The 25,838-nt window shown below is 27.6% G+C and overlaps 1 protein-coding gene across 4 annotated transcripts; it reads left to right on the top strand.

Moving 5' to 3' along the window:
• Nucleotides 1-448: 448 nt before the first annotated feature.
• Nucleotides 449-24,847, top strand: LOC127279573 (uncharacterized). 4 transcript variants are annotated; one of them, XR_007842657.1, is made up of 8 exons: nt 2,004-2,131; nt 5,244-5,694; nt 9,661-9,885; nt 12,101-12,205; nt 12,300-12,577; nt 14,931-15,135; nt 16,669-16,778; nt 17,320-17,456. XR_007842657.1 is itself a non-coding variant. In XM_051302003.1 (7 exons), exons 3-7 carry the CDS (start codon nt 9,705-9,707, stop codon nt 17,463-17,465), a joined length of 909 nt encoding a protein of 302 aa, XP_051157960.1. In that variant the 5' UTR covers nt 2,004-2,131; nt 5,244-5,694; nt 9,661-9,704; the 3' UTR covers nt 17,466-17,699. The 4 variants fall into 4 exon arrangements, 3 of the variants coding, with proteins under 3 accessions (XP_051157958.1, XP_051157960.1, XP_051157959.1); XM_051302003.1 differs by lacking the exon at nt 16,669-16,778 and having other exon boundaries at nt 12,101-12,199; nt 17,320-17,699; XM_051302002.1 differs by lacking the exon at nt 16,669-16,778 and having other exon boundaries at nt 17,320-17,699.
• Nucleotides 24,848-25,838: the final 991 nt, after the last annotated feature.

Here is a 25,838-nt window from a genome sequence, read left to right as displayed (position 1 = left end):
TGATTTGTTAAGTAACAAAAAATAAAATATGCGTTGGAATTACACTAATATAAGTTGAAAACTTTGATTTCTAAACATTTATAAACATTTCTTAATTGATGTACAAAAGGGACGCTTGGGCACCCGTCAAAAAAATTTCATCTACGGACCTGAAAGCACTACGCTTCTTTCAACTGCGCATTGACAAGAAGGTACTTTTTTACAACTTTGCCCTTAATTATAATAAACTACGCTGCACGCAAATTATGTTTTTATGAAACATGAGAATTTCGTTTTTTTTCTATTTACAATTTTTTTTTATACATTTGAGACAATAAGTGACATCACAAACACAATAAAATTTGAAATTTAAATCTATTTTGAGTTTGCGCACAACTCTAGTCACGTGGTTTTATAAGAATTCTTGAATGACAAACCCAACCTTACGGTCACTCGCGGCAACCGGGAATCGGAATAACAGTGTAAAACGTGGTGCCGGGTTTTATGTTATTCAAATGGATAATTTAATAAATTTGGCGTGGGTACAATTCTCAAACGGGACAGACAAAGTGGTTCCGATAGGAAATATACAAAATTTTGTTCCTAAGAACAAATCGGATTTCAATAGTGGTAGGAAATACAAAGTGTGGTGTTTGGGGACCAAAGGGAAAGAAGATAATTTGCTAAACGGATTCATCCTTTTATTAGGCTGTAAGTACAATGGATTAAATATTAATATTTTCATGTTTAATATGTTAAATACTTAATTGATGAAAACAAAATGATTTTGTAGTATTTATTATAGTAGTAATTTTAAATTTTACCTATATATATATGGCCACGTGCTCAGGGAATATATATATATATATATCTTGATAATTATTGTCATACAAATATTTTAAAGCTAGATATTACGCAATTTTGAACAAAAAATCAAATTTCAAAAAAAGGTACCGTTGGATGATTTTAATTTTTGCTGGAAATATCTTATTTTTTGTTCTAGAATACATTCCTAAAAAAATCATGGTTGTTTTGACTTTTCATAATAATAAATTGATAAAAACTCACCGTGACCTAAAAACAGTAGTGTTCTTTAGTTTATACACTGAGATTTTTTCAAGTTTTGCTATTTTAAAATTAAATATAAATATTTTTTCTCTGTGTTATGAAATATTAACGATTTAAAAGAAAAACGTATTTTTTATTCACCACTTTTTTCCAATTTCCGTTTGAAAAAAATGTATACAATTTGTTTTTATTAACAATTTCAACAAACAATGTTCGACCAAAAATATAATTGTTCGATTGAATAAAAATTTATTTCATTAAATCGTTGATAATAAGCGTTGTGTTCTTGAAATTAGTTAATTTAAGAAGATATTAAACTAAAAAATTTGTAAAATTAAATTACAAAAATTTTTTTAACGTACCCTCATGCCAAATTTTTAAATTTTAGTAAAATATTTTTTAATTGTATAAACACGTGATAATATGCAAAGAAAAAATGTTTTATTGCGTTTTAAGTAAAACAAAGGCCGTATGAATATTCATGGAAAAAGTGCCTCTGAATGAATTAGGTTCATACTTGGGAAATAATTTTGTACTATTATAAAACTTATTTACAGTAATTTTTATAACTCGAAAGTAATTTTGCATGTAAGTTACCAAAAATTCGTTTTTTTAAAACATATATAATATAGCCTTTTAATCATCTCAGAAAAATATATCTCATTTTTGAGGTGATTAATATTTTATCGAAAAACTACGGAGGTGGTGCAAAAAAAATTGAACCAAAAAAATTGTTTTTAAAGTAAAAACAAATTTTTACTGCCTTCTATTGTAAAAATTTGGTCGACAAGTTTTATAATACAGAAAAATTATCCCCCCCAAATATTAACCTAATTTATGCGGAATCACTTTTTTCATGGTTATATGGCCCTTTTTATTGCTTTACATTTATAAACTAATATTTCTAAAAACAAAACATAAATTTAATAATTATTTATGTTAAAAATGTTCTTTAGCGGATAACGATGATATTGACCATCAGAAAAGTCAAAAGCGGGTTAAATTTCCGAATAAAAGAAGAATGAGTTTAAACAATTCCATGGTAAAAACTACGGAAACGAAAAAGGCTAAAAAGGAGTCTAAAGTAAGTTAAACGACAGTGAATATTGATAATTTACTATTTATTTTAATAGTAGTTTGTGATATGATAGTAATTTTTATAAAAAATTTAATCAATAAAAAATAGTTTGAGTTTGAATTCTAAAAATTATTTGTTTGTAATATTTTTAGCATTTTTTTTTCTAAAATGAAGAATAAATTTTTGTTTTAACTATATTTAGTTGTAAATACTGATATAAGAACGATTTAAAAATTAGACTAGAATAATATTATTTACTGTAAAACTTAGTATCATTAAAAAGAAAAGTTATTCAACGTATAAGATGTTTATTTTGGATAGAAGTAACGGTAATGATTTTCAAAGGGTTACAGGAGATTTTGAATCTCTTGAAAGTTTTGAATGTTGAAATATACGAATTTTTTCGCAATTTATATGTTTTCACAAAATTCTTGTATTCTAAAGAAGTAGAAAATAAATTTAATATTTATTAATTAAATAATTTATTAAAAAAAGGAAACATAATATCTTGTTATAAAATTGGAACATATGAATGTAGCAAAAAATTCGTTCATTCGAACGTTCAAAACTGTAGAGTTGTTGATCTTCTTGTTGTCTGAAACAAACATTTGATTATACCAAGAAAAGTATTTGTTATAATCCATTTGTGTTTCCATTTTATATTTGCTTACAACAACTAATTAAATTAGTTGACTAAACTCAATTTTTCTTGCAATAAGTAAACGATTTTTTAATTTTTTTAGTGGCTACCTTGTAGTTTTTGTATAGAATTAAAATATTTTGAAGGAAATTTTTTGTTTTAAAAAGTAGGGTAAATACACTAGTTGCGGCGCGGTTATATGTAGTTGAGACGCCTTTGACATAAAATTTAACATTTCCGTTGAAAAAAGTACATTTGTGCCTTAAGCTATAAAAAGCATTCAGTATAAAATAATTATTTTATTAGATTATTAGTCCAGGGACAATTTTCTAGTCTGAAGGAAAAAAATACCACTCAATTTATAGTGTTAAGATCCCTAAATAACACAGTAACATTTTCACCATTTCTACTCGCCGGAATTTACTGTTAAAATTCTTTTAAGGTGTAAAAATCTATTTTTTAAAATTTTTTGATGACTATTGCTAAGAAAAAAAGTTATTGTTAAAAGTTGTAGAGCTTAAAAAGCATGATAAACTGAAACGTTGCACGATATTTTTCAATTATTAGTTTATCAATTAATGAATTAAATCGATTAAAAAAAATCGATGTCAAACTTGATAAAAGCGTCGCTTTTGGGATCCTTAAAAAGTGTGTAAATCTTGGACTTTATTGATTAAATAGTTCTGTCAGATTCAGAGATCTTTTAAAAAAATCATATTAAGAAGTTCTTTTACTCCGAAGGATCTAAATTATCGGTAACATGTACCGCAGAAAAAAAATTAATGCTTGAAAATGATTGTTAAAAAAGGCCATTTTTTTACTATATACGAATGGGCACAGCCCGTATACATCTAAATAAATAAATAAACAATTAAGTATATCTCGGTGAATTTTCAATTTAAGACATTTGTATAAAATCTTTTCGATTCTGTCTATTTTTTTTCTAATTTAAAAAAATCGCCGATCTAGCTCAAAGAGGGGAGGGAGAGTTTGTTTTTTTTTAAACAAATTCTGACAGTTTGTTTATTCATATTTTAAAATTTTTTCTACACAAATTGAATCGTCAGTTTCGAAAAGGGCTCAACTCGGATTTTTTTCAAATTTCACTTTTTTACAGTTTTAAAATTATTACACCGATGTTTTCACAAAAGGAAAACTTCATCCGAGGTTTTTTAGAAGATAAAAATATAAAAAAATGTTTCCAATTTTGAAATGAGTTTTGAAAAGGGCTTAACTCTGCAAAATTTCTTTTGTTTTGATTAACTTTTAACCTATAAAATTATTAATATAAAAGTTTATAATTAAATGTATTTTTATATAATAAGTTGAAACAGCTCAGAAAATGAAGAAGAAAAAAATGAAAAAAATATGTACAAAATAAAATAAAAATTATGAACATTTTATTATTGAAAAAGTTAAAATAAATGTGTTAAATCATGACAACCGCATGTAAAAAAATATTTTCCTCAAAAAGAAAAGTTGACTCCAATTATACAAAAGTATTTTTTAATTAATTTAAAAATGATAATATTCATATATTTTCTTTTATTTATATTTAAATAATATACAAATAAAAATTGTTTTTCCATAGTAAAACGATTTATTAAAGCCGTTTTATCATTAAAACGATTAAATTTGTTCCATAAATTTCTAAAAGGGCTCAACTCTGAGAATTTAATTATTTACTTTCTCAAAACCACTCTCATTTAAAACAATTATTTTTACATTTTTTTATGTAACATAATAGTTAGTAGCTACAGACAAAAGCTCACCTTTTTTAATTAAATCTGCTTTTAAAAAATCATTTTTTGTGTCTCCTGTAAAATTGCAAAAAAACCGAGTTGAGCCCTTTTTGAAACTGACGATTCAATTAGAAGAACATATTTGTAGTTTAATAGAAAAAGTCGTCAAATTTATTAACACATTTTTTGGTTTAAAAAGAAGGTGCAAGTTGGGGTAAGAAATTATCTCGCTCGAGCGGGAGGCGTGGGGGAACTCAGTGGCTTATGCAGTCGCTCGCGCCAGAATTGAATTCAAGCATTCAAATTCAAAAAAGTTGTTTCAACTTTAAAAAAGAATGGACCAATTTCGGTCTTTCTTTTTTTTACACTAGGGTTTTATTTCAATTATTAATTTGTTGTTAAATAAACTATTAAAAAATATCATAAATTAGGTTTAAAAATTAATTTGATGAAAAATAATAACATATTTAAAAAAAAACGATTCCTAGAGGGTAAACTTTTTAAAATAAAATTGAGGTAAATTTTAAATAAAAAACTCATTAATAGCTCTTATTTATAAATTTTTACACCATTTTTAGGCATCAATTTATCAATGACTCCTATTTTAAGGAATATATCTTTAATGTTGATTCACATAGGCTAGCAGATAAACAATGATTAAACTCTAAAAATTTCTGATCTTTTTATATTTTCCTTAAAAAAGTGTTAAACTAATATTTATATTTATGCACATTAGGTAAAAATGAACAAAAAACCGTTAAAAACTGAGGCACAAAAAACAGCAAGTGAAGAAATTTTACGGTATCATGAGAATTTAAAAAATACACTGGAGTCTCCCAAGAGAGGACTTCTGAAGAGAGGACTAAGTAGTGACGCGGCGCGGTAAGGAGTGAGGGGGGAAGAGATGGGCGGGATCAGAAAGAGGAACGTGAACTCAGGAGCGTTTGTTTTTAGTGTACCTTTCTCGCGTAGTGTTTTACAAACGTAACAGAATGTATTCTGTTAAAAAAACACATCTCTGTGATACGATATACGGCCCTGGAGTGTTTACAATTTTCGGCGTCAAGGACGAATTCCGTAGAGAGGTCCAAGACTCTTTCTGTCCTCTCTTCGGAGACTCTAGTGTAATAGAGCCAGAATTGAGAGTGAGTCTGATAGCGAAATTTCACAAGAAGTGGAAGAAAACGGTAAGTACATTTTCTTAATAATAATTAAATAATCTATATTAAGAAAATAAGACTTTTTTGAACAACAACCCAGTGGGCACGGGGACATAAGTTGTTTTTAGGATGTTTCTTTTTGAAAAGAAATTCAAAATGTTACTCTTTTTTAAGAAATCCAAAATATTTTTAACTGTTTCCCAAAGTCAGTATTTATTACAAAACGTTTTTTCTTAACAAATTTTAAAATATATACTTTTAGCGAAAAAATGTTATATGTGTCTTTTTTTGTTTTCGAGATATAAATAAATTAAGTAATAAAAATTAGTAAAACAAGATGGAGTTCCTTCTTTATAAAATAAGTAAATTGCTTCCTTATCAAGGAAGATTTGTGTTCATTTCATGAACACTTTGCTTACTGCTTTCTCGGTGGCATTTTTTATATGTTATCAATTTAATATAAATTATTGACATGAGGTAAATTCATTAAATTTTTCATTTTTATTATATTTTTTAAACAAAACATTCGCAAGTAATTCAGTTGATGCCTAAAGTACTTTCCAAATTCAAGATGATAATTTTATGGTTAAATAAAGATCTTTTTTAAACATCATATTAAAAATTCAAGTTTTTCAAAATTTTGAAATTTAAAAAGTCAATAACTCTAGATATATAGAATGAACGTAGAATATTTGCCAACAGCTCAAATGATGCGCATTAAAAAATTTTATAAAATAAAAGAAAAACATTTATAGGCGTGTTAATTCATTTTTTCCAAGTTATGGGAGAAAAATCATTTATTGAAAATTTCCAAATGGAAAAAAATTATTTAATCATCATTTTGGGTCAAACTACTCTCATTGTCTGTCCGCCAGTGAGACATACAATTTTGAAAAAATAGCCCTGTTGCTCATAATGTATTCGTGAAAATTATGAAAATGTGATGTTTGCACACACACACGCGCACGCGCGGAATGACATTTTATAAAAATGTGATTTTTGGACGGCTATGCAAAGTTGAAAAATATAAAAATACATGAAAAAAAACGGAAACCTAAACCTTTTCGAAAGCAATACTTTTTCTGAAACTCTGAAATCATCAGCTTGAAGCTTATCAAATTTTGCACTCAACGAGTTCAAGATAAATCATTTTGGATTTGTAGATTTTAATTAAATAAATTGCACTCAACGAGTTCAAAATAAATCATTTTGGATTTGTAGATTTTAATTAAATAAATAATAATTATTAAAAAATAATTATTCATATATATATTTAAAATCTAGCAATCCATCAGAATGCTCGTTGGATAAGGAATATAATAAGATTTAAGCTGATAATTTCAAAATTACCTTTACTTTATTGGTTTGTCAAAAATTTTATTTTTTAATAATTTTTATAAATTAATTTATTTAAGTCCCGAAAACAGAAAAAGGACATTATTATAAAATTTTTCGCTAAAAGTACATATTTTGAGTTTTGTAAAAAAAACCTTGAAATAATAAATAAATGCCCATCTTGAGAAAATGTCAAAAATATTTTTTATTTTTTAAAAAGACTCAAATTTCAAATTTTTTAAAAAAATTTTGTTACTATTCAAAACAAGAAGTGGGGTCATTTTTTATAAAAAAAATTTATGTTCATTTCACGAACATTGTGCTTCCTCACAGGAAAAAATCTTTTCGTCTCCTTTTTATGTTCAGCCTTCTCAAATCTCGTTTTCCTTAAAACAGTTTTTTTCTAATTTAAATATTTTTTTATCTTAAAGCTTAAATAAAATATAGATTAATCAATTTGTTTTGATGTATAAAATCTAATTTCAAGAAAAAGTTATCGAAATTTTTAGTAAACAAAAAAGTTATTTAAAAAAAGACAATACTCGACTTTTTTTAAAAAACTAAAAATAGTGACTTGATCTATGAATTTTAGTGAAATAGGAACTTATTATAGGTCAAAAAATTCGTTTTGACGTAAGGAATACGTTTTTTTAATAAACAAAGTGAAATATATAACATAAAAAAAATTTTTGTTAAAAATGAATTTTTTAGTTTTTGGAAAAATGACCTAAAAAAAATTGTTTGCATATTTTCGGAAATCCTTGTGTCCGATTTTTGCTATTGATGGAAGCAATTAGCCTGCAAAATTCCAGAACGATTCATCAAAACGTGTTTGAAATATCTTATACATAAGAAATGTGCCATGGGCCATACATACACACACACACATCCGGACAAATGTTCCTCATGTTGAAATATATATACCCCAGTTAAAAATTTCTTAGAACAGTTGATTTTAAGAAATCCGAAAAACACTCACTATAAAGCTTCCTCTGTGAGGAAGCAAAAGCAGAAAAAACCTTTCGAAAAAATATTTTTAAAAAATTTTCATTTTAGTATATAGGAGCTATACTATTATTTAATAAATCACTGGTTGGGTTTAATTATTTATTCTTTTAGTATTGTCATAACTACATTTTCTTTTAAAAAAAAACCACAAATAAATCATTTTTTAGTGAAAACTTTAACCCCCTCCCCCCTCCACTCTTATTAATGAAACGAAATAATATTTCGACGGGTGGTACGAAGAAAAACATTCGATAAAAATGCTTGCACAAAAACTAACACTCCCGATTTTTAAATTCAAAAACTAACTTTAAATTTAAAAAAGTAATTTGATTATATGTGGACGTCCAAATGAAAAGGTACCACTTTGTCGGTTTTATTTTAGGAGATAATCGCTATTTTCTAAACATGGTTGAATTTTTCGATTTTTTTTTATTGATGAAAATCAATCTACAGAGTGTCCTGCGTTGATTATTGCGTTTGTGGACAGTTTTTGGTAATTATAAACACGTACTGATCATATTTTTCATTTTTTATTAGCATGGGAGACAATGTTAAACTCCAACTTTAAACTCGTTTTTCTCAAAACTAGTGTTTTGACACTTCTAACTTTGAATCCTTGTAACTTCGCGAATTTTTCACATAGAAGGGTCTAAGACCACTCAAAATTTTCCAAATTTAACAAGGAATTTAACCATATAGATAACTCCAATAGTGCCAAAGTGGTACCTTTTCATTTGGACGTCCACATATTTAATTTTTACATAAATATTATAACACGAAAGAGAGATTTCGAAAAAGCTCTTTGATTTGTACAGAAAAATTAAAATAAAAACTGTGTTTGTGGTTAGATTTTCTTTGACAAGGTGTTTTTTTTTCGTCCCGAATCTTGATTGTGTTTTTCTTCGTAACACCCGTCGATTTTCTTTCTAAAATACATACAAAAATTACTAATTTTTTGAAAAATTTCAGCCCGAACTAAAAACTTTTTTATGCTCGTTCACTTTAGGAATTTTCCCCCTCCCAGATAGCAAGGAAGCTTGCAGCAACCTAGCGGAAAGCTTACCATGCAAGCTTGCCAAGAAAGGTTGCTGCAATCTTACCATGAAGGCTTACTGCAACCTTACTAAAAATGATTTCGACAAGCTTGTCGTGAAAACTTGCTGCAAGCTTGCTATATCATGTTGCGGAAGAATTACGACAAGCTTGTTGCAAGCTTGCCGAATATTTCTAAAATATTTTCTATATATAAAAATATATTTTTATTTATTTTATATATGTAATTTTTTTTAAATACTCGGCAAACTTGCAGCAAGCTTGCAACAAGCTTGTTGAAAGCTTGCCAAAATCATTTTTAGTAAGGTTGCAGCAACCTTGCATGGCAAGCTTGCAACAACCTTTCATGGCAAACTTGCCATGGGTGTGAAATTTTGCTAGTTCAGGCAAGCTTGCTGAAAGCTTCCTTGCTATCTGGGGTTGTTGTAAGCTTACCTTAATTGAGCAACATTGAATGTTTTCAAGATCATTATGCTGTAATTGTAAGCAATCATTATTTAAATAAAAAGTTTAAAAGGATTATTAATTTAATAAAGTATATCATGTATTAAAAACAATAATTTAAATCAATTTAGTGATTTTAATCTTCCTGTTTAGATGAGGTACAGTCTAAAACATCTGGAAAACCATCAATAACTTCGATGTCTAGCACAAAAAATGGTGAACTACAACCATTGATAATTTTGTCAAACGCACATGTTCCAGGACAACCGTTTATTAACCATAAAGGTCACGGTCCAGGACCATCATCAAGTTTGCGGACTATCGACGATCTGAGTTCGGAAGTACCAACGAGTATCTTAGACCCTTTAAGTGGTCAAGGCAAGTACTTTAAATTCACATCTTCTAAACGGGATTTATTACTTTTATTGGAAAGTAATAAAGCATCCAATTTAATCTTGATTCAGTAAATGTAGTAAAATAAATTATTTTATCATTTGCAACCCTTCGAAAAGTTTATATTCTTAACGACTTTATTTTTGCGGCGTGTGAAATAACACTTTAGCTGCAAGAAAAATAGCTAACAGACATATATGTTCAGACATTTTTCACTATGCCATTACTGTGCTTTGACTGTAACTTAAGATATGAAGGTTTGATTGAGTGGTGACACACTTTTTTTAAAAAATATAATTGAACTTCTTCTTATGCAAATATTTAGTGCGACGTAAAATGAAAATAAAAGTTCAATGAATTTCATTTCATTTAAATTTATACATTTTTGAAAGCCACAACTGCAATCTTACTTTAAATAGGTCAATCTATGGCGTGATCAAAACATTGCCTTACAACTGTTTAAAAAAAGTATGCCGCTCAAGAATTTTGAATTTAATCGATTTTATTAAGTTAAGAATGTGCTTAAAGTTTATCAAACGTTAAATTCTTAAAGGCTAAAATCGGTAATTAAAAGTTAAATCTTTTTTTGACTCCGTATACTTATGTAATTTTTTCTGATTACGAAAATTACATTAAAAATTGTCAAATTATTCATTTTTATATTAAAAACCATAAAAAAAACTAATAAAAATAATGTCATGAAAAAGACCAATTTTACATTCCCCACTTTTTTAAAATCATGACGTGCTATGCAATTTTGGGACTCGGGATCGGGTTCAGCGGATAAAATTGCATTGGAAACTACTCCGATATTAAAAATAACAAAAAGTCAAATTTTGCCGGACTGTGTAACTTATTAACATTAATGAGTTAAACATTGACGGCGTGAGCTAAAAAAGAATCAAGACTCGTGGATTTGCCTATATGTTGATGTCAACACTAAATCAACATATCATTGACATTGCCATTTTTAACTTGGCCCAAATTTTGTAGCCTTAATTTTTTTAATTTCCAAAAAAAATTATTTCTTTAGGTTACGTGAGCATTTTAAATTGTTTTAAATTGCTAAGCACTTGAAATTAACATTGAGTAACCTTTTTTTAAAAATCGTATTAATTAAGAATTATTTAATTTAATTTATTTATACCTAGAAAACAGAAAGAGGACAGATGATCAAAATTTTTTTTGTAATAAATTTAGATTTTTAAAGCTTTGTTAAAAAAATAATTTTTGAAAAAAATTCTGATTTTAAAGAAAAAGTCGAAAATATTTTTAATTTTTGAAAAACAAGTAAAAGTTTGGATTTTTTGAAAATTTGAAAAAACCTTTCGGAAACATATATGACAACATTTTTTTAATTAATATAAATAGTAAGTGTTATTCCAGGATATATCAATAATATTTTTTGGTTGAAGTAGGCTAAACGACACAGTAGTCGGACACTTCTTTATTTTGTATAGTTACAAAGCGATATGAAATAAAAACAATTTATTTGTGACTAAACATTCTTAGTATTATTGTTAACAAGTCTATGCTTTTGAAAATACTAAAAATATTATTTTTAAAGGTTATTGAGCCGGTGGCCAGCTCCTGTATCATTTACCCTATTTACGCATTGTACAAATTTTTGTAAAAGTTGCTTCCCGACCAAAAAACTTTTTTATGCTCGTTTACTTTAAGAATTTTACCCCAATTGTTTGCATGTAATTTTTAAAAGTTGTAAAAAATAAGAAAAATTGAACCTGTCCCGTTACGGGATCGAACTTAAAATTTATGTAAAAAGAAAGATATAATAAAAATTTTATTCAAAAAAAGTTCAATGCAAAAATTTTTTACAAATATGGTATATATTTATAAATTATAAAAAAAATTATAAATAACATTTTGGTAATTAGTTATATCAAATTATTTAAAAGGCTTACTTAAAACTTAAAATTTTTCATAGAATGTATTGATAAAGGAAATAATAAAATTATACTCCCAGGCAAATATTATGTATCACAAACTACATTTTTAGAACTAACAACACTACCATAATGTCACAATATGTAATTTATTTTCTATATAAAGTATATAGAAAGATAGGTTCGATCCAATTGAGTTTTTAATTTTATACTGTAAATAACTAAAAAAAAATCTGCGGATGAAAGGAATAACATAGAATAAATATTGCAATTTATCATAACATATTTTCTTTCAGATCTGAAAAAGATAGTATTTTATAAAATGCCGAAATACAACCAAAATGCAACTAGAACACATGAAAAACACCAGTCTGCTGCACCTCGAGTATCCAGTGGTATAGGTCTTTTCAATTATCAATCAATTAATAAATAAATATGTATTTAAAGTTATGATAATTGTGTTGATAATGTCAATATTCGGTATATTATCTTCAGGTTCAAGAGATTCATCACGAAATGAAAATGATCTGTCAATGGAAGCTTCTGATGACATAAGATCTCCACAACAACTAGGAGATTTATCACATAATGATGATGATGACTTACCGGAAGGTTCTCAAATGATAGAAGCCCAACAACGGCCGGGACATTTTTCACGGAATGTAGAAGATATTTCAATGGACCCTACTGAAATAATAAGAATTTCACAACGTCCAAGACGAATGCGGAAACAGCTGTATGAGCTGGAGCGTGAGAAAAACGCTGACGAACAAGTAAGATTAACAAATATTAATATTTTATCAGAATGGCCATTCTCATGCTAATTGTGTACTTTTATATGGCTTTTGTAAATGCTCTTTATAATTTTAAATTATCTTTTTAACTTAGTAAAACAAATAATTGGGCGTAAGCGAAAACAATTAGACGTAACTTAAACTGAATTCGGTTTGGAGTATAAAACAAATGGGATGTTACATTCAATTATTTTTTGTTGCTCTTAATTTTTTTCTCTTGAGTCTACATATGACTTGACGTTTGTTAATTCGAGTTAATTCATTGTAAAAAAACCGAATGTATGTTCCCAATAATTCAAAATGCCGATTTGGAATAGAAAAGGTGAAACTTTGTTGAAAAGAAAAAATGTGAAGTATGACAGATTAATAGAAAAATTTTAACAGGTCAGTATTGTTCATATGATAAATTTACCATACGAGCACTATTTTGGACTAAGTCAACACGTTTCTTAATTTATCTGATTTTCTAAAACATAACTAAAATTCCAGGAATTCATAAAAAATCTCTGTTTTTACCAGATTTTTAACAAATTCTAGTTGTTATTTTCAATTTTTAATAAAAATTTAAATTAATTCAAAAATAAGTACATTAGTTCGTGTTGTTGGGTTTATATTTTTAACGTATTTTTCGTACAGTATATAAAACATTATCAGGTAAAATTGTCTTAAAAATGCAATTGTCAAAATTTTACTAAAAAAATTTTTAAAATTGAAATTTGTTTTTATTTTGACAACAATTATCTAAAATATGTAAAACTTATTATCAATTAAATTTTTAAAGGGAATAACATAAAATTAACTTGTTTATTATTTATTATTATTATTTATTTACACTTTTTTCAAGTTATGAGCGAACACTTTTATTGTTATTTGTAAGGATTATCAATCACTCTAAGTCAAAACATTTTGTCTCTAAGTGGTCGATAATATCATCCTTACTACAGTCAAACCTGGGATAAGTGACAATCCAAGGGACCAAAATTTTTTTATCAGTTATAGAGGTTTTTCACTAATAGAGGTTTTTAGATATAAAAGTCAAAAAGCGGCTTCAATCAGTTTTCGCACTTATAGAGGTTTCTGGCGTGTCTTCTTTCACATATAGAGGTTTCATTAGTTTACATCTTCAATAGAAGATTTAAATATCAAATATTTTCACTTATAGAGGTGCGAGAGATATTTGTTTCACTTATAGAGGTCTAGGATTTTCAGTTATAGAGGTTCGATCAAGAAGCGATTCGTTCACTTATAGAGTTTTAGCCTAAAAAAGGACCGGTCAAAATGAAGGGACCTGACGATGGCCGTCACTTATCGAGCTTTTTCACTTATCAAGGTTCGACTGTATTAAGTGCTGCTGAGTGATAAATTCAAAATAATATTATTTTATTATTATTATTTATTTATTTTTAAATTTATTATTATTATTTATTATTATTATTTATTTTATTGTTAGAATAAATGATTTCAATTTTTTAAAGAAAATTTGGTACAAATTGATGCTTTATTATTTTATTAAAAGAAATTGTTCATGTCTATAGTTACAAAGACTTTTTTATTCTGTAAAAAACTACTTTTAAAAAATCCTAAAACCATAAAAAAAACTTTTTATTAATTTAGAAATTATTCAAATTTTTATGAAACATTGAAAATGATACTTTTTTAAAAATACCTGAATAAAATATAACCAAATGATTTTTCCAAGTTTCATTTTTCTCATTTATCGACTTTTAAAAAAGTAGCCAAGAATTTTTTGTTGTCTATTTTACTATGTTCACTTTGTTATAAAATTATAAATATCATTAAAAATTTTTATTCTAAAAAATTATGTAGTTAAAAAAATAGGATTTAAAATAATATTTTAGTAAACATTTTTTATAACATAAATAGCATTATCCCTGAATGTGTGCAAAAAACCCGAAAACTCGGGTCGGGTTGGGCTTGGTACTTCTCGATGTATTGGGTATTCGAAAATTACTGAGATACTTAAAAGCACTGAAATTCACGAAAATTTTGTGATTCTCAAAAATGTCGAGTACTCTATGTATCGATAAAGTTAAAAAACGGTTCGTGTAACATCACAGCGTATTTGAACATTTCGAGCTCTTAAATATCTTTTAATTATGAGTCAAAGGAAGTTTAAAGAAATAAAATTTTTTAGTAATCTACTGACTTTGGGTTTGTGAAAATGCCCAATCCGAGTCAAACCCAGTCCGATCCAAGAATGGAAAAGCCTTAAATTACCTAATTACGTTTCGGGCTTCGAGCTTTTTGTACACCCTATCATTTTTGAAAATGTGCTTATTCAAAAATAAAAAATTATCGTTTTTTGTCACAGTTTCACATCGGCTTAAATCGCTACATCCATAGAGAAAAGTGGGCGCGGATGAATCGAGAAAGTGATTCGATTTTTGTAAAAGATCTTGCGGACATATACTGGACTCGAGATACACTCCAATTAAGGTGTGTCGATTTGAAGCGTGTTCATTACGACAAAGAAAGCAGAAAAGAATTAACTCCGGAAAAGTGTAAAGTAATTCAAGGTAATTAAGGTTATTATTAATTAATTCAATATAACCCTTCAAATGTCCCTTATTAACTAGCGTCAATTTTTTCCATATATAATTTATAATTAACCGGGTCGTTATGTCTTTTTTGACAAATTTCTAGAATTTACAAATTAATTAAAAAATTTTTCTTTACATGGCTGGGAACTATTTATACTTTTATTTAAATTAATTTTACTTGTTTACGTGTACCATACGAAGGGAAATAAATAAATTAACCTTAATAACATCAGAGATATTTAAAAAATTGTTTAATTTGTTTTAAAAGAAATATGGATTTTAGAATTTTATCGTAAAATGAAATTAAATTTTTAAAGAATTAAATCTAATAAAGGTCCCTACTTTGAGAACATATATATATGACTTTTTTTATTTCTGAAACGGAACACAATTTTTCTTATAAGTTATTTTTTAATGCTGTACAACACCCAAAAAAAGTAATCTTGAATCTAGAGGATTCCTCTAAAATTGATGCATATTTTCCTCTTAATTTTGGTATCAAAAGTATTATTCTTCATTTAAAAGTATTTTCCTCTTAAATTGAATGTTGACATCCAAACCTCGTAAAATTTTTTTTAATGTCAAAACCACCAATAAAAAATATATATTATCAATCAAATAATAAATATTTTAGAGAAAATATGTTTTTAAATTTAAAAAAAGGTAAATTAAAATAGTTTATTTCGGAATATCAAATTAAAAATGCCTTTTTAATGCAATATTAACCAAAACAATATCATGTTTTTTTTGTTATTTATCAAAATATTAGTTTTCAAATTTTTCAACATTGACTTGTGTGTAAAAGCACGCTTTAAGATTTCTAGTACATATTTCTCTACAATTAGGTACTTGTAAAAATGGCAGGACCGAAACGGTCAGAACCGTAACAACAAATTTTTTTAATCGCAATTATTTACGATTTTGAGGTTGATAATTCAATAAACTGATAAGTTCACTCTCAATACTCAAAACTTTTCTTTGAACCTTCAAAATAGTGGCTTAATATTATTGTTAAATTAAGTTTTTTCTTCAAGTCAAATCTTAAAATTATTTTTAAAAATATTATAAATATTAAAAAAATAAAATTTCCAATAAAAAAATAAAGAAAACTTAAATAATTAAATACAAAATAATCGACAAAGTAGGGAATGAAGAAACGAACCTATTGAAAAATCACCGTCTTAAAAAACCTTAAAAAGGTAAGAGAACTTTAAAATATTAAATGTTGAAATAGAAAATTTTATTCCTTTTTATCATCTTAAATATTATAAAAATTTTCATTCGTGTAATATTAAATTTTTTCGAAGTCAAAACTTAAAAGTTCCAGAGATTCGTCCATATAGATAACTCATCCAAAAATAAATATTTTCTAAAAGTTGAAATTGCTAATCGTTGAGGAGGATATGTGCTTTTATATGCATATCATAAAACCTTAGAAAATTTTTTTTGCAAGAAGAAGAAGAAGAAACCAAAAATTGTCCTAAAAACATCCTTTTTTTAATTTTCAAGGTCAAATTTCTCAAAAACCTAGGATGATGTAACAATTCGCATTACGCATTCGTGCTCGGCGTCAAGGAATCATCCTCTGCAGTACCAATAAAAAAATGCTGTTGCACTGTGTAATCAGTCTCTTTTTATTTTTTGTCCAACATGCACGATAAACGCGACTTTCCGTGCCTGTATAGCGGGCGGAAAGTAAGCCTTTGCCGCCTTAGATTTAATAAAAATATTTTTATTATCTTTAATACAAATTACTTATTATTTACCCTCATATACAGCTTGGCGTCTTGTTTATCCTGCAATTAGACAAAAAACATCGTGTGCAACACGGGCGGAATTGCCAATTCTGACCTCGTGCGCTTTCCACCCACAGAAAATTAAAAGGTATTAAAATAAGCTGCAACGCTTATTATTTTAATCCAATTTTGCTTATTTTAATACCAAAATGGATTAAAATAAGCAAAATTGGATTAAAATAATAAGTGTTGCAGCTTATTTTAATGCCTTTTAATTTTCTGTGCCCTCGCTTCGCTCGGGCGTCAAACTTCACACTCGGTCAGGAATTGACAACTTTCCGCCCTTGCCACACAATGTACTATTATATTACAAGGGTTGATAAAAAAATAATTATTATTCATACTTTTTCTGTTTAAATTCCAGATCACTTACGCAACAAGCTCATGAAAAAGGCCAAGAATGGCATCGTTGATGAGGACAAAATCGAAGCATTTTGGGGGTACATGACCCAAAAAATTTATGATGTTAGAAGACCATTAAAATTTAACCGTGAAAATGATCAACCATAGATATATGACCATTCTCTATTAAAATCACGTTATATAGCCAACGCCAAAAAGATGTTCTGTTAAAATAAAACAATTTAAAAAGTTCACTGAAATTACTAGTTGTTATTGTTAAAGGTTTGCAAAAATGAGCCAATAGGTTTTAAAGCAAAATTTAAATTTTTTAATATTAAAAAATTTGTCAACGTTGAGAGTTCGAAAATTGTTTGAGGTGTTATTAACACCCCAGAGTGTTAATTAGGGCAAGGAATTTAAATATAATACAAAATTTATTTAAATAATGTTAAAAATTAAATAATAAAAAAGTATCAAAAATTATAAATTAACAATTTTTTGTTTTAAACATTTTCATCTTAGGAAAACAATATTTGTGTATTTAGATAAAAAATTATTATAGGGTCATTTAGGGTAAATATAAACAAGGGGTAAATGTAAACAGTAGATATTGCAGCTGAATTTAGAGATTTAAAATTAAGTACGACCCCAATATTTTAAGCTCAAGTCACCTGCAAGAGGTTCTGAGTACTGCCAATTTTTTATTTTGACAATTGAAAACGCCATACTCCAATTTGTCGCTTAATGCATAAAAGATTGAAAATCAAAGTTTTACTGTTTCAGTATTTTGTCTCGCATTTGCATAAAAATAAACTTAAAAATTCAAACCAAAATTTATAATTATTGCTTACAAATGGTATAACAAAAATTGACTTTGATTTTTGACCTTTGTCAAATTTAGTTAATAAATAATTAACTTTTTACATTTAACCCGAGAATTTTAAAACTCGGGGTAAATGTAAACAGCAGTTTTAAACCATGTATTGTATAATATATCGAGGCAAAAATTGTTTCTTTTTGACGTGGGAGACTTTTTAAAATTTTCCATGTCGGGCCAAATAAATAAAATGACGTATCTTATGCATTTTTATCAAAGTTACTCAAAACGCTCAATTTCTGTTTTAATTAATTAAATTAAGATTATTCAATTATTATTTATCCATGACGGATTTTTTCAAGTTTTTTCATTCCCTAATACAGCAGTAAACTTAAGATTACTTTTTTCTTAAACATTTCTGAGAAATAAAGGTGTTTACATTTACCCCGAGATTTTGCATTTTTTGCAAAATCTCCGGCTAAATTTAAACAGCAGTTGTTTGCGATTCAAAGTTACCTGTATTTTTTAGTACCCCATAAAATTGTTCTATGGAGCTAAAGTAATAAGTTTATGCAAAAGAAAACCGGAAGTATTGCTTTTTGAAATAAAAAACTTACGTTATTGTCGAAACTAAGCAAATCCGTTTACATTTACCCCAATTGACCCTATAGTGTACTAATGTTTTTAAATTTTCTAATTTAAACAGTAAATTTAGAGAAGTTTTATTTAAAATTACAGGTAGTTATTAAGAAATTTTTAAACTTAAAAAATTTAGGATTATTTAAAAAATCCTTGAAAAATTTAGATATTTTCTGGTTTAATGTTTATAATTTACATAAAAATGTTTTTCGGAACTTGCTGGGAACATTTCAGGATAGTTTTGTTTTTGCAGAGATTTCGTAAATTTACCGGAAACGTAGTCTTTGGAAATTATAATTCTCAATAGAGTTTTAAGAATACTCTTGCGTGAAAAAATATTAAATAATATTTTTTTTAATTAAAAAAAAAGAAAATCGGAATTGACATAGTTTCCTACATAGTAAACTATATCGTAAACTATATCGTTGCCTGTCCCATTTTCCAACATAGCTTTCTATATAGTTAACTATATAGCTTCATATATAGCTTCCTATATAGGAAACTATATGGGAAACTATATAGTTTCCCATATAGTTTCCTATATAGGTTTCGATATCGGAATTTTCGATAGGGAATATCAGACCGTTCGTATTTACCCAGGAAAATTGGAAAACCGGGGTAAATCCGAACGGTATTTTCAATCATTTTTTTTACATCAGAGCCACACAAAATTGTTTTTATTTCATTACACTATTATTTTAACATTATAAAAGTACATAGAAAAAAGTTTTTCTTTCTATACGTATCCTCGTTAGTAATTAATAAGCAGAAACTTAATCTCTGTTCTCTCGACGGAGTGTTTCAATTTTTTTGCCAAATGGTTTGTTGAAAAAAGTTTTTCAGGATCTTAATAAAATTTGGTATTCTACGGTTTTTGGGGTCGCTAATTACCAATTTGAAGTCAGTTTTCCAAAATTCAAAATGGCGGACGAGAATTAAAAAATTCATTGGATTCGCTTGAAAATTGTTACTCGGGGGGTTTCAGGGTCGCTGATTACGAATTTGGAGTTAGCAAATTTGATCACTTTTAAAAATAAGTTTTAGGAAAGTCCGCCATTTTGAATTTAAAAAATTTGACTTTTATTTTTGTATTTACATTCAATCACTCCAAAATACTTTCTGTAGCAAGTTTTGCAAAAATCCGTTATGATTTGATAAAGTTATTGAAGGTTTTAATTGTGTAATGCATTTTAATTTTTAACCTGTTTGATTTTTGTATTTATATATGATGCATTATTACATAACAGGTTTATTATCGTATTTTTTTGAGTTTTTATATAAGTTTAACAATTGCAATACTTTAAATTTATTTTCCCTAAGATTTTTCTGAAATACAGTGGCGTTCGTATTTACCCCGGTATTTTAGGAAAGTTGCAAAGTATCGAGGTAAATACGAACGCTAAGTTTCCTGCGATTGTAATTTTTCAAAAATTTTTGCTACCCCATAAAATTGTTCTATGGAAGTAAAGTAACAACTTCATGCACCAGAATACCGGAAGTATTTTTTTTTTTTAAGAAAAAACTTATGTTATTGTTGAAACTTACTAAAAGCGTTCAGATTTACCCCGGTTGACCCTACTATACGAGATATTTGTAAAATGGACGGATACTGGGACATGGACGGTAACTGGTACATCCACGGTATATGAAAAATTTCAGTTTTTTGATGGACTTTTCAAAAATTTGATGCAAAAAATTAACGAAAAATTATTTACCACTTTTTTTTGTAAATTAATTGCTAAAAGCTTATTTTCAAAATTGTTTGTATCCTTCGATTTTTTTGAAATAATTTTTAAACAAAACTATTTCTTTTTACGCAAATTTTAAGTCTAATCCCGTCGTGGGTAAATGATTTTTACTTTTTTTTCAGGATTTTTTTAAATTATCAAAATTGAGTATTTTCTCAGGCAAACCTCTGATTATTTTGGTACTACACATTCTTATGTATTTTTATTCGCTGATTATGAAAATAATAGTCACAATGACCGAACACTCGATATTTATGGTGAAAACCATGAAAATACCATAATTTAATGGTTTTTTGCTTTCATCTCATAATATATGCAAAATTTTAAAAAATGCTTTAAACAAAAAAATAAATAAAATATGTATCTACATTATTGTTTAAAATCAAAAAATAGAATAATTATTTACAATTATCTTTAATGTTTTAGAAATAAAAAAAAACATTTTAGATAATTGTAAATAATTATTCTCTTTTTTGATTTTTAACAATAATGTTGAAAAAAGACGATTTTACGAAAAAAAACTTGTATTTTAAATCGAAAAAATACATGAAAAATACAAAAATCAAAATTTTTGAGCTGTTAATTTTTTTTGGATAACGAAAAATATTTTCTACAAAATTACGGATGGGTTTTAAAAAATTTCATTTTTATCAAAAAATACATTTTTTTTCAATTTTTGAAAAATGGTCAAAATTTTTTTTGACACAATCTAGTTTATTACCGTTGAATTCCTTGCAAAAAATTGGTATAAAAATGATTTTGTCAAAAGTTTTAATTTATTCCTTTATATAGCTGGAAATGACGTCTCGGTCTCCCCTTAAAAATTGTAAATTTTGAAAAAGTCATATCTCTTAAACGGCTGCATAGAAAAATTTGAAAAGAATCATGGACCTCTTTTTCATGGAGTATAAAAAGGTAAAAAAATTTGAGCCAATTTAGAAATGTCAATTTTTATGATATGTCAATTTGGCGTGGAATGTCTCATATGCAACTTTACAGCGAAACGCCTTTGCATTTTGTTTTTGTACTTATTGTTGACTCCCATTGCTTTAAATTATAGAAGTATTTTTTGTAACCTTTCTCTAGTTTGCTTTACAAGTTTTTCATAAAAAATTTTAAGAAAAGGAAAAATGTTGATAGCAGAAGTTTTATTTCGTTATATCTTATTTTTTTAACTTTAAAAATAATTTATAATAAATATGCTAATTCTGAAAAATATAATTTTCATGTAATTTCCAGATAATGAATAGTAGTACAACTATTACCACGGAAATACTTCAAAAAGCTCATGAAATCATTCATCGTTTAGATGACACTATTGATAATGTATATAACGAGAAGGATTATGCTGAGGTAAGACTTGTTAATTTCATTCATTATTTAAATTATTATTTTTTTAAAAATAAAATAAAATTTTTTTATAATTTAAAAAAAGCTGTGAATGTTTTTCAAAACTTTATAGAGTAGGAATGTTTAAAAATTTTTAATTTGATAAAAATTACTAATACTTAAAATAATAAAACTAATTGATTTTATTTGTAATTATGAGCTATTGGAGTAGATCCATTTAAGATTTTAAACGGTCTTGGATTTTTAAGATTTCTAATACCAAACGACCATTAATATATTTGCTGATTTGATTCTTAAAAAACAAAAGAAGTTAAGACCTTAAAAATATTACAATAAATAATATAATGCATTATTACTGATAATCAAATAAATTATTTTACAAATTATGAATGATATGTAATTACTGATTCTTAACATTTCTACGCAATTTATTTGATGCTTTCCCTACAAATTAATTACTGTCATGTGCATTACTATTAACCATTTTAGGAAATATAATATGTTTTTGATTTCAGAATGACAATGAGGAAGATAATTTCTTTGTGGATGCCCTTGAGGATAACGATTGGTTTTTCGATGCTGAAGATGAGAGCAGCATAAATGAAACATTTTTTTCATCGCAACAAAAATACTCTACACTTGACGAAATGATAAATGCACCTGAATTCAATACCCCAGCGAGTGCAACAGTCAATAAGTCTATCGGTGAAATTATTCTAATAATTATCAAATATGCTCTTGTCCATTCGTTATCATTCACTGCTACTTTTAATTTATTCCGTCTTATTAATTCTATATTCGAATTACCAATTTGGCCAAATACGAAATACTTATTAGATAAATTGTTTTGTCCTAAAAAATGGATAACTTTTCATGCCAATTGTACTCAATGTAGTGAATATATCGGTGCTTATGAAACCCGAAAAACTCAACATGTTCGATGTGAAAAGTGCCAAATTTCAATTAATGTCAAAGATTATGGTTACAACAATTTTTTTATCACAATGGACCCTTCTTTTCCGATTTCGCAATTATTAGAGACGAATTCAGACTATTATAATTTTGTAGTTAAAGAAAGAAAGGGAAAAGAAAATTGTTTTAACGACATTTATGACGGTAAGCTTTACCGCAAATTTGTTGACTCATTAAGTGAAAATGACAAACAAATCTTGCAACCAAAGGAATTAAATGTATTCTTGACGGTGTCGAAAGTATAATCAAAATTTTTTCTTTAGTTTGCTGCGTCGATGCAGCTGCACGAGCCCCAGTGCAAGGTTTCAAAAAGTTCAATGGTAAATATGGTTGTAGTCAGTGCCTTCATCCAGGAAAGTGGATTAGGAAATCCAAAAATTCATGTCAAGGTTGCATTAAATTTCCTTTGTTAAATAATGTTCCAAAAGATAGAACTCTTTCTGATACTAAGAAGCATGTAGAAACAGCTACAGAAAAAAACCAGTTTTTGGTGTAAAAACGCGGTCTCCTTTATTGGATTTAATGATTTTCGATTTAATTCGCGGTTGCGTACCTGATAGCATGCACCTAGTATCTAGGATTGCAAAACAAATTTCTAATATGTTGTTTGGAACTAAACAAAAAGTAGGTTTAATCTCACGTAAGACTTTAAGTAATATTGATTTATTTTTGAGTAACATAAAATCCCCTCATTAAGTCGGGCGATTGTCTCGTCGATTCTCTGAAAGAGAATATTGGAAAGCGAGAGAGTGGGAGAACTGGACTCTATTTTATAGTTTCCCAATTTTTAAAAATTATTGCCAAAAGATTATGTTGATCACTGGGCCCTGTTTGTTGAAGCCATATACATTTTGATGCTGGAAGAAATATCACTTTTTGAACTTAATTTAGCTGATGAAATGTTATATCAATTTGTAGCTAGAACAGAAAGATTGTATTCTAAATGGGCAATGACCTTTAATATTCATTCGCTTTTACATTTGGCGCGAAGTGTATATAATTGGGGACCAATATGGGCTCATAATGCATATGTGACAGTCCCCGAGAGAAGGGACCTTAGCTCACCAAAACGAATTTCACAGGGCAAGCGTTTGAAGAAGAAGCAGAAACGCGGAACTCGAAGAGTGGGGCGGAACTTCTGAAAAGTTCCCCCACCACACTAACACAACGTTGTGTTTCTGTATACGTGAGCTTCGTCTACTTCGTGTATCTTCGGGTCTCACGTACGCGAAGCTCACGTACGCGAGAGTATAGTTGTGTAAGTAAAGTAGTGGGACTGATTTCTTGAGTGCCACAATCCGCCTCGAAATGCGCTTGACATACCCATCTTCAAAATGTTATTGTGTCAAAAGCAATTATCCTAATCAGTTTTTGCCTTTGCATGTGAAAAAGCAATTCAAAATCTATCATTTACCATATAAAACTCAATATTGACCTCTGGTGAGCTAAGGTCCCTTCTCTCGAGGACTGTCACATATGCATTTGAGTCAGAAAATGGAAAATTTTTGTGATCCACTCATTCAGCAAACGGAATACACCACCAAATATGCCGCAGAATAAGCTTACAGTATTCTATGATTATGTTAAAAAAACGAGTAGAAACATCCTTTTCCATTAGACACTTTTATACAACTGTTGGTAGTAATGTGGCAGCAAAAACGCTTCAACTTTCTTTACACAGATATTTTGGTTCTCCTTCTACAGTGAGTACATTGTGGATACAAAGATTAAATCTTTCTGCCGAAAATACAGTCTCATATGTACGAATGGTGAAAAATGGTTGTTTGTTTATGTCATCGACAAAAAATAATCGACGTTCTAACAATACTTATGCTTTGTTGGATAATGACTTATATGTAAAAATAAATTGTTTTGTTGTTGACAGATTCAACAAATCAGAATATGCAATTGTTCAAAAGTTAGACACAGCAAATACTTTCAGCAATTCATGTAAAATGTTGAAGAAAGTTGAAAAGTTTGGTGATGAATGTGCTGTGTTGACAAGTTCATTAAAAACAATTTTCATTTTTATGGAATTGGATGGAATGTTGTTTGTGTGTGCTTTACCGAATTTGAAATCATATTAGACTGCGAAAGAATTAAAACTTAGCTACGTTGAATATTTTTTATTTACCTGTACATTCATTTCAAATTTCTGAAATAAACATAAATTTTACAACAAATTAAAATAATTAAATATGATTTGAAATAATAATTATTATAATTAATATTACCTTACAAATTACAGTTTCTTAATTTCAAAAATAATAACTAAAAAAATCACAAAGTATTTACGTTTTTTGCCAAATAATTTAAAAAATTTATTAGTAGGAACCTAATGGGATACGTTAAAGAAACGACTTAGTTTCCGACGTGGGATCCTATCCCAAATTCCGATCAAGTTTCCCAACTATATTACGACGTACATTACGACGTCGGTTACTACTAATTTTCCGACGTCAAAACCGGATCATATTACGACGTAGAAACCTAATAGTTTCCAACGTCGGATCCTACGTAGGTATTTTTAATAGGAGAATGCATTTTCGCTGTGTACGCACAACTCATCAGGACTACAGAATACATAGAATAGAATAAAATAACAATTAGATTAAAATTAACAAGCTGGAAAGATAATTTTTCACATAAAATTGGCTTATACGGCATTATAATGATATGAAAAGTTCGTTTAACATCATTAATTATGATAATTTGGAAGCTGACATAACCTCACAGAGGTAATCGTGTAAAATGGAAATTTAAAACTATTTTGGATCCAAGGCTACAACATATAAACAGAATTAAATAATTTTTTAAAAAACTTTTTAATTACAGCAAGTTACTCAGACAGCACCGTTTTTCGCAAGGAGTTCGCGGGGAGTTCCCCGTGTTAAGTTCGGAAACTAAGTTGGGGAGCTTCAGGGAAAGTTCAGGCGAGCTCTATATGTCCTCGGTTTTATAACTCGCGGTGCGAAGTTCAGGATAGTTATCCGATTAAGTTTGCCGAAAACTTGT

Source organism: Leptopilina boulardi, unplaced genomic scaffold, assembly GCF_019393585.1.
Source record: "Leptopilina boulardi isolate dan_hultmark-lab unplaced genomic scaffold, ZJU_Lbou_2.1 LbouV2_218, whole genome shotgun sequence".
NCBI lineage: Eukaryota > Metazoa > Arthropoda > Insecta > Hymenoptera > Figitidae > Leptopilina > Leptopilina boulardi.
This window is presented reverse-complemented; position numbering and strand designations above follow the sequence as displayed.

Bases quoted from the DNA above. Each gene is read 5' to 3' on its own strand.
- LOC127279573 (XM_051302001.1), top strand. From the start codon at position 495: ATGGATAATTTAATAAATTTGGCGTGGGTACAATTCTCAAACGGGACA. The intron at 691-2,003 runs GTAAGTACAATG...AATGTTCTTTAG, and splicing joins ATTCATCCTTTTATTAGGCT to CGGATAACGATGATATTGAC. The intron at 2,132-21,740 runs GTAAGTTAAACG...TGTAATTTCCAG, and splicing joins AGGCTAAAAAGGAGTCTAAA to ATAATGAATAGTAGTACAAC.